The sequence below is a fragment of the Corythoichthys intestinalis genome, chromosome 4 (assembly GCF_030265065.1).
Source record: "Corythoichthys intestinalis isolate RoL2023-P3 chromosome 4, ASM3026506v1, whole genome shotgun sequence".
NCBI lineage: Eukaryota > Metazoa > Chordata > Actinopteri > Syngnathiformes > Syngnathidae > Corythoichthys > Corythoichthys intestinalis.
This window is the reverse complement of record NC_080398.1, coordinates 58,455,623-58,465,240: the sequence shown is the minus strand read 5'-3', so window position 1 is coordinate 58,465,240 and position 9,618 is coordinate 58,455,623. Positions and strand designations below refer to the sequence as shown.

Below are 9,618 nucleotides of genomic sequence, written 5' to 3'. Positions count from 1 at the left end.
TTTTGGCTTATTTTGTGGGTGTTTTGAAACAATGATCTGTGTTTTCAATTTATTTGACTATGTTAGATCTGTTCGTAGATCTGTATCATTTTTTTATTGGCATGCTATAGCCTAATGGTGCCATTGACTCGCACTAGCTTAGCCACTCCGGAGCCCTGAAACTAACAAAAGAACTAACGAAATGGAATTTGTTGTAATCAACTCCAGCAACTAACTAAACCCCTGTTAACTCGAAGATTAAGCCTAATGTAAAAAATCCTGAACTCCGCTTTAAAGAACCAAAAACAATGATCCCACGTTATTCCCAGAAATTCAAGTGTTAAAATAACTGACATGACTTTTGTGAATGTTTTCTTGCTTGCAGGTAGAGGTAGTCTAGGGAACAGAAGCATCTTCTAGCTTGAGTTTTTTTTCCATATACACCTTAACCCTGTGTTAATGAATTTATTTTTAAACAAGAAAGCAGAAAATGTATTTGTGTCACCACCTGATGTGACATGTAAAAGAATAGGGTGGAAGAAGTGTTTATTGTGAAACATCACACCACCTCCAAAGGCAGAGTAGTCATTGAGTGATTTGGTCCTCCCATTCTTTGTCCTTGGCATTTACATTAGACATAAGCAACAAGGAAAAAAAGAGGGATAAATCCTGACTTGACCAAACTGCAGTTAGTGACAACTAGCTGCTGAGAAGGTAGACGACGCACATGTTTTGGTAGCTTCAGTGATGGGCATAGGTAGCCATCAAGTAAAGGATAAAAGTATTTAACCTTACCCTAGGGAAGATAGCGGCTAACGAACAGATGGTCAGGATGAGGAGTAAAACTTCTCCCACTGCAAATGTGATGTAGTTTGCAATCAACCTGTTCACAAAAACAAATATCTTTAAAAAAGGATTCTTGGCTTTTACTTATATTCCAAAATTATCCGTTTCTGTAGATCAAAAGTACAAGTGCTTGGATCTCACCTAATTAGGCTTAACAAACTCTTCATGTACACCAAATGTTCTAACTTAATTTTCACCAAATGCCCCAAAAAGGGCCAGATATTTACAGAGGCAAGAAAAAAAGAACCTACTAGAACAGGTTAAAAAAGGAAATTCTGGGCACTAAAATTACAGTACTGTACCTTGCAAATCTGATAAAAGGACATCAAAGATGATGCAGAAATGGCAGTTCACTTTAAATTCTAATATCTAAAGCCACTGCCCTTAAGAACTAACTAACCTGGGATCTATGAGGGCCTCCATGGCAGCAGTGAAGAGCAGCACGACACAGGAGCAACAGAAGGCAGCTCCACTCTGCTTCTCTTTCTCCACAGAGTAACGAGTCTCCAAGTCTGGGTCAACAAACCTCAGGGAGAGACGGTTTGTGTGCTTCCCCTTTAAACTGAGGAATCAAAACAACAACAATACTAAAGCTGCACAATGTTAAAGAGTGGTTAAATATCACAATATCAATATTATTGCAGTATTTTACATTACCTCAAAGAAACTTTTTATTCTCTAATAAAATGAATGTTTTTTTAATGAAGAAAAATAGGCAGACTATATTTTTTCTGCCTATCATGCATGTTATTTTGGAACCTGTAGAAAACCCATACGGGAAGAACAAGCAAACTCCACACAGAAGGCAGGAGCCAGGATTGAACCCACAATCCCAGAACTGTGAGGTGGGTGTGCTAACCTCCGTGCCGTCTTCATAATGTGAATTCCTTTCAAACAAAAATAACGTAGAAAAATCCTTGTCTTTATTGAATGCTTCATTGAGTGAGTCCACTCAAATTCATTCACGCTGCCGAGAACAGCCACTTGACAACGAAGATTGACTAAACGATTATTAACACATTTGTGCCTTTGATGTAGAGCTACCAAGCCTTCTCTAGCCACGTCAACGCTACTAACCTGTAAATCAACGTTAACTTTAAGTACCAAACGCCGGCTGCACTGGTGACCAAGAAAAGATTTCCCATCGCGTTACTTGTTCTTAAACGTTATTTAACACCGATGAGTAAACATTAACCGCAATCAGCCATGAGAGGGCACTTTTGGCTTGTGAGAGAAAAACTTTGAATAGAGCACATAGCTTACTGTATTCATGTTTAATATTTCAGATGTTAATCATTCCGGTATTAAAAAGACTATTATCAATTTGGAGCTGCTGGATTTAGTTCATTAAGTCCTCTGTGCACATTCAGTATGCTTCTGAGTTCATTTTCAATTATCGGTTTTGAATGCATCACGAAAATGTATTACATGTTCAAAGTCTCCTACAACTAACGTACTGTTACGTTTATTTGTAACCATACCAACTGCAATGAAGATTATGAACGTTTGACATTCAATTTTGGATGTGCAATGGAGAGTAAAGAAATCTGGAGTTATAGTCGTTGTACTCGTTTTTGACTATGCTTCCAGAGAAGGTTTGCCTGAGCTATACAAAGTAGCTACCGAAATCTGGACAATCCATTAAGTCTCCAGATCCGAGTGAAATCCATATCAGAGAACGGATGTAGTCAAGGATGTTTGGAGGTGGATGACAACTTTGCCATTGTAAAATAGTAGTCCAAGCTAATACAGCTAAGCTAAGTGAACTGATAGGGTGACCAAACGTGCTCTTTTGCCTGGACAAGTCCTCATTTCACATTTCTCAGTAGTGTCCAGCCGGTTTTATGAATTCCTGAAAATGTCCAGTTTTTATGATTTTTCATGGGACCAATTTGAAGAGAATCTCTCCGGCCGCTGGGGGGGCAGCGCCTGCCTGCGTTTACATGGCTCCTACTAGTAGGGAGGGAAGGAGTAGTTCTTCTTGTTGGCAGTTTACCCCCTTGTATCATGGGGCATTACCGTCATCTATTGGGTTGACGGTTTGGCAAGAGATCAGGCAGTTAAAGACTACAATAAGGAGTAGTTCTCAGAGACGTGGCTCCATACACCTTGCTGTAAGTTTATCTCCTGTTAATATACAACAGAAGACACGTGATCGACATTGAGTTATATGTGTACACAGATATGCAGTATATCGTATTAGTCTTGTAATAAATACGGAAATAATGGCAACTGTTGACTTCTGTCTGAGCTTTGTACTGGCGTGATCTGTAAAATCCTGTTTGGTGTTGCATCGTTGCACTGCCGATGATTGTAAACTTTTATAGCAAAGCTTGGTTTTGCCTCTACTCCTGGTACTCGCTAATTGGGTAGCTATCAGTGAGCTAACCCACGCTAGGCATTATGGGAAATGTAGTTTTGAACTGCTGCGTTTGGGAAAATGCTGGTTGAATAGTTTGTCAGGTTATTGTCGGTTATTGTTTTGCGTGCAATCTAGAACTTTGAGTGAGAATAACAATTGAGTGGGAATAACAATTTGTCAACGACAATTGTCGTGATAGTAATTTATAAAAATGTGTAGTTAGCACATAGCCTACTGTGTGTGGGTATTGACTGGACTACATTTTCATGGGTCTGCATTATATATTTTTTTCATTAATTAATTTCATTATTTAATTAATATATATATATATATGTATATTTTTTAAATAGAACTGAATTTTTCTATCCAGTTGGAGGAGGCACATTTTAAATATATCAACTCATTTGCTCCCAAAAACGTATAAATACGTTCTATTTCTAATTGCTTCAGTGTCCCAAAAACGTATTTACCGTATTGGCCGAATATAAGACTGTGTATTTTGCATTGAAATAAAACTGAAAAAGAGGGGTTCGTCTTATATTCGCGGTCTAGACATTATACCCATTCACGACGCTAGATGGGGCCAGATATCATTGAAGTGATGTTCTGTCATGACAGCTCTCAGCTACTCTCCCCATTGACGACGCTAGATGGCGCCAGATATCATTGAAGCGATGTCCTGTCATGACAGATCTCAGCTACTCTCAAGTTTAACAAGTTTGCATTGTTTCATTGCAATGTTTTTCCTTATTCAGATTTGTTTCAAGACTACAGTTACAGTTAGACTTCACTTTGATGGTTAACACAGTTATTGCAATTTTGTTGTTTGGTTTATTTACATTTCAAAAACCAGAAGTCATTCATTTACGAATGTCATTGCACTTTAGTTAACATATTTAATTGTTCAGATATTAAGATTTGAATGAGGCAAAATAACATGCTTTTTCTCTCAAATATATTGTTATAATCATTTGTTTCGGATGTACTGTAATTATTTTCTGTATAAAAATTAATTTTGTGTTCAAAAAGTTTTTTTTTTCCAAACATGAGTCTTGAAAAAGAGGGGATCGTCTTATAATCAGTGAGGTCTTATATTCGGGCCAATACGGTATACGTCTTTTGCGTTTTTTGTTTTGTTTTGTTTTTTGACAAGAGGCATCTATAGGTTCCGATCTAGCTAAAATATAATGCACAAAGCTCAAAACCCATTTTAAAGCAATAAAACTGGCCACTGGAGGTCAGTAGCGCATTTGGTAAGAACTCATCTCGGGCCAAGAAAGGGCGTGACGAAAAACAGTCAGGAAACGGAAGTTGGAGGGATCTTGTGAAGACGCCTGAGAATTTGAGAAAAATGTGGAGAACGATCGGGAAAATAAGGCAAACGACACTGGAGGAGTGTTTTGAAAAGAAAACGAAACCATCGTCAAAGAAGGATTAAAAAAAAAATATCTTGATGAGACAGACGGTGACGTCCACAACAGCGTCAGGTTCCACACGCATTCTGTGGAGCTCACGTTGCGTTACTCCTTAGCCCGAGGTTGAAACCAACGATGAAGATGATGAAAAAAGAGACCGATCTTGATCCGGACTCATCAGATTAGCCACGAGAGCAGCCGAGAGCCTTCTCCGTTGTTATGTGCGCAAATAGTTCAACAGTTCAATAGTTTAGTTATGTGGAATTAAATTGTTACTTTGCGATCAAAAGCTCTATTTGTCTTGTGGTTTATCTTATTTTATAAAAGGAAAACATTATTCAGATGTTTGGGATGTAACTAAAGCAAAAAATAGCTGTGTATAAGTCAAAGTTATGTTTGAAATGTATGCTTTCACAAAAAGCTTAATTTCTCCGTTTTTTCATCAGGAATCTGAAAATTGCTCAAACTAAGCTATTTTCTAATGCTGATTCCTAAAGACTGTAAAAAGATATGAACTAACTTTTTTTCTGCTGAAAGATGAGAGTCTAATCTTTCTTTTGATGGGTTCCATGTTTATATAGCAATAGAACAGAATTTTCTGTGGGCCTTGCAAAATCAATCACAATCCAGAAAAAACGGCCGGGAGCGAAGGGCCTTGCTCAGGTGAAAGTGGCTGGGAGTGAATGAGTTAAAGTGATATATCTTTTTTTTTTGAAATCTTGGAAATTTTCTTGGAAATCTTCAAATCTTTTGGAAATTTTGAAGAATACTCAGCTCATAGACTCTATGAGCTGAGTATTCTTCAAAAAGTAAAAGCTATGTGAATGCTACGAAAGATGAAGAAAGCTAAAGTGGTCACTGATTAGCTGAAGTGCTAAACTGTTGTACCTTGCAAAGCTATAGGACACGTACACTACTTAGCACTGGCAATGTGTGCAATGCAGCTGGGAGTAATATTGTCTTGGCTAAAGGTGGTTTTGACAAGTTTTGCGACTATTCAATACTAATGAATTTGCACTTTTGTTGCTGAAGCAATACTAGTGACTGTGTTTAGCTACTTAGCAGAGACGACAAATTAATTGTTTTTATGCTGTATCACTGTCTAGGGCAGTGGTCTCCAAACTATTCCGCATAGGGCCGCAGTGGGTGCAGGATTTCACTCCAACAAAACATTCACCAATCTGGTGTTTTCTAAGTGTAATCAGTTGATTGCAGTTAGGTTCTACTTGTTTTAGTAGAAACCACATTGGTTAAAAGGTCTGTGCTTGATCGGTATAAACAAAAACCAGGACCCACAGTGGCCCTCGAGGACCGGTTTGGAGACCCCTGGTCTAGTATCTCACCAGAGTAGCAGATACAGGTAGTCCCCGAATTACAACGTACCCGACTTATGTGATTTCGACTTTATGACGCCCGAGTGTTGTCGGGTTTTTTTTGGTTTTTTTTTAATGTTGAGTTTTGTGATGCATACTTATTTTTTGCCGCAGGAAGCATAGAGCAGTTAGTACTTCCGCACGCGAGCGCATATACACAGTGAGAGCAGCCGAGTGACAGAGAGGTGACAGCCTGTGCGCACATTTGTTGCTTGTGAAGCATCCAGAGGCGACGGCTGTTTATAACCCCTTTTGGACTGTTTATTGTGCGTTTTCAATTGTGGTCGACTACTAGGGACGAGTTTATGTGATTGTTTTTGATGATGTGAGGACGCTAACTGATACATGCTAATCCTTTGTTATTGCTGAGTCAGCAGCTACTTGTAAACGCAAATGTGAATTGCTGTTATTGAAGATGAGACAGATCATTTCATTTTATTTTAGTTTCATTCTGCAAGTGTTATGAGCAGCTGAATAAAGCCAGCAAACCACACGGACGTCTGACATCGTCATTTCGGAGCTTAGCCCACTGTTTAGCTAGGACTTGGCTCCAACGACTTGGCGAAGACAATACAATGACGTATAATATATGTTTTTTGCTGTTTTTTTTTTTTTTTTTTAGAGAGTGTTTAGAGGTATGTAAAGGGTTATTTCCAACTTAGCCGGAAATCCGAGTTACATCGCCAGCACAGGAACGGAACTCGTTTATAAACTGAGGATTCCCTGTACAACCTTTAAGAAGTGAGAAAATTTAGACTCACGCTTGGACCGTCTCTCGCTCCAACAGAGCCTCATTCAGCAATTTGTTGAGTTCCTGTTCATTCTCCTGTGCATCAATCACTCTTTCAGCAAGGTCCCGTAGCCGCAGCCGCCGGCGAGGATTTGGGAAAGAAGGGTTTACCACCTGCAATTTCAACAATTTTCATCAGCATCTCACGCCTTTTTTTTACTGTGGTAAAAGGACGAAGAAAACAATCTAAACAATCACTACGGTTATCATTATTGATTTTATGGAATTACATCTAGGTGAGATGTTCATATCACAAACATCAGAGAATCTGCAAGCAAACTTGACTTACAGTTGTGTATGTATACTTTGAAACTTTTGAGTTTCCAGTTATTTCTACCTGAAAACTGATTTTCTATGGAACAAACTTCTTTGTCATAAAAAAACATTCATAAAGTTTGGTTCTATTAAAGGTTAACAGACAAAAAATGACAGCCATGCTAATATTGGGTTACATGTCCCTTGGCCATTTTCCCTTCAATTAGGCACGTTAGCTCGTCATCTACAAGCTTCTGGTTGAATCTTCGAACACTCCTCGACAGAGTTGGTGCAGTTCAGTTTAAAATTTGTTGTCTTTCTGACATGGATTTGTTTCTATAGCATTGTCCACATGTTCTAGCGGGGTTTAATTCAGGATTTTGTGGAAACCATTCTGAAATTTTAATTCTAGCCTAGTTTACCCATTCCATTACCACTTTTGATTAGTGTTTAGGGTCATTGTCCTGTTGGAACACCCTTAATGTTTAATATGCTTAAAATTGCGCCCAAGACCCAACCTTCAGGCCAAGGATTTTGGGTTATCTTTAAGAATTTGAAGCTAATCCTCCTTCTTCATTATCTCAATTACTATCTGTAAAGCACCGGTTCCTTTGTTAGCAAAAGAGACTTGCCAATGCTAGGCATGTGCGGGTACAAGATTCTGATGGTATGATAACCTTAAGCCGAGTTATCACAGTTTCACGGTATTCCAATTATAGCTCTAAAATGTCTAACTTTGAGATATCAGAGTTAAAATAATAATAAATAAAATTTCCATTGAACAGAATTTTAATTTTTCAAAACATATTAGCGAATTGGAACATAAGTTTAATAAGTTAAAATATATTAAACAAAATGACAAAAAACAACTGAAATATTCTAAATAAAATTAAAAATAAATGCAAATTCAGTCCTTTAGTTGAGCCTAAACCCACAGCCACAGCTCAACTTGATTATCATCAGAACAAAAATAATTGAATTATTTTCCATAAAAAGCACATCATACATTTCTCAACACAGCCAGTTGCCAGAGACAAAAAAAAGCACCACGTTTTACCACCGCTACACACGCTGGAGTGTGAAATCATATTGGAGGTATTGCCTCCTCAGCAGCCATCCTCCGCAAACATCTTTTACATGTCGGTTGGCCCTCCTCCTCAAAGCCGCGGCCGACTGTAGCTTTTCTGTAGCATAAGTATTCCCATACCAACAATTTTGTTTTCTTCGATCGAGGAAAAAATTCAGGAGTTTCACCTCCTCCAGCCATCGTGTAGCACAGCTACATGACTCACTGACACTGAGCAACAACTGGTGGGGGAGGGTTGAGCCTTACAGCTGCAAGCAATGGATGTCTCCCTGCATTTTTGGGACATAAAAAATAGCTACTACGTTAGGGACGGTATGATTTTGAGGTATGCGATTTGAAACCGTGACGTTTTCATACCATGGTATACCTTGAAACAGGTAATCGGCACATGTCTAGTCCTGTCTTAAAACACCACTGAGAACGTACGGACAATTGTGAAGAAACAAGTCCGTATGTCAGAAAGTCAACAATTCATTCATTCATTTTCCATGCCGCTTTTCCTCAAATTTCGCTTAACTACACCAATTCTGTTAAGAGGAGCGGTCAAAGATTCCACCACAAGCTTGTGGATTGCTACCAAAAGCGCCAAATATAAGTGAAAATGGCCAAGGAACATTCAACCAGATTTTAGCACACATGTTGGACCCAGTAGATATCATCACTTTTTCTGTTAACCCATAATAAAGTCAAAAGAACCAAACATTGTGAATATCTTTTGAGAGAACAAAGTACATGTTCCAGTCACTATCAAAGAAAAATCTCAGTTGCTGAAATAACTGGAAACTAAAACTCAACCTAACACATTACATTATGTTCTTTACAAGTGTAAGGTAAACAATGGACCACAACTGTAAGCAACCACAAACAGCTTTCCATGCCAAGTTCACATTCATGCACACATTCAAACAAGAATGGCTAGAGTAAAAGGCTATTAATGTTTTTAATTTAAACGATACAAATATTTTTTTTTTCTTTTTAGTCATTTTTTTCATAGAAGTCTCATATTCTAAAGTGGTGTTGATATTTTAGAACAATTGTTCAAAAAGAATAGATCTCCTAATTGGGTGTTGCTTGTTTTTGGAAACATCATCTGTACTCTTATTTTGAGAGGTAAAGACTGTTTACCCTTGTGTCAAGTTCTTCAGGTTCATCTGGTGTGATACATGCTGTATTCATGCTACCGTTACAATCTGTGGTGTTGATCAGCAGAGGGGAGTTTCCATTGGATGAAGTTACAGATAGTTTCTAATGGGGAACAGGGAAAAAAAATGAATGAATACTTTGAATCATAGGTGCCCAGTTAAATTTGAGCAAGATCAATTATTCTGATACAATTTATATGATAATTTTATATGCAATACAGCCCCCCCCTCAAGATACATTCTTAAGAGGTAACTTTTAAAAAGTATTTGCGTGCATCTAAGCGATGCACGTAAACACTTAAATCATTTTTGTGAGTATGTCAGTAGAGGTAAGAGTGTTTAGGTAAGTTAAAGGCCATTTGAGTGTAC

The 9,618-nt window shown here is 38.1% G+C and overlaps 1 protein-coding gene across 4 annotated transcripts in view; it reads right to left on the bottom strand.

Annotated features, from left to right (window-relative positions):
- Nucleotides 1-9,618, bottom strand: part of adcy3a (adenylate cyclase 3a) — a 111,614-nt gene that overhangs the window by 40,782 nt on the left and 61,214 nt on the right. For all 4 annotated transcript variants that reach the window (XM_057833450.1, XM_057833451.1, XM_057833452.1 and 1 more), the window contains 4 exons: nucleotides 9,233-9,352; nucleotides 6,737-6,879; nucleotides 1,226-1,387; nucleotides 775-862 (listed from right to left, as the gene is read on the bottom strand). In XM_057833450.1, coding sequence (XP_057689433.1) covers nucleotides 775-862; nucleotides 1,226-1,387; nucleotides 6,737-6,879; nucleotides 9,233-9,352 — 513 coding nt within the window. The remainder of the gene's footprint in view (nucleotides 1-774; nucleotides 863-1,225; nucleotides 1,388-6,736; nucleotides 6,880-9,232; nucleotides 9,353-9,618) is intronic.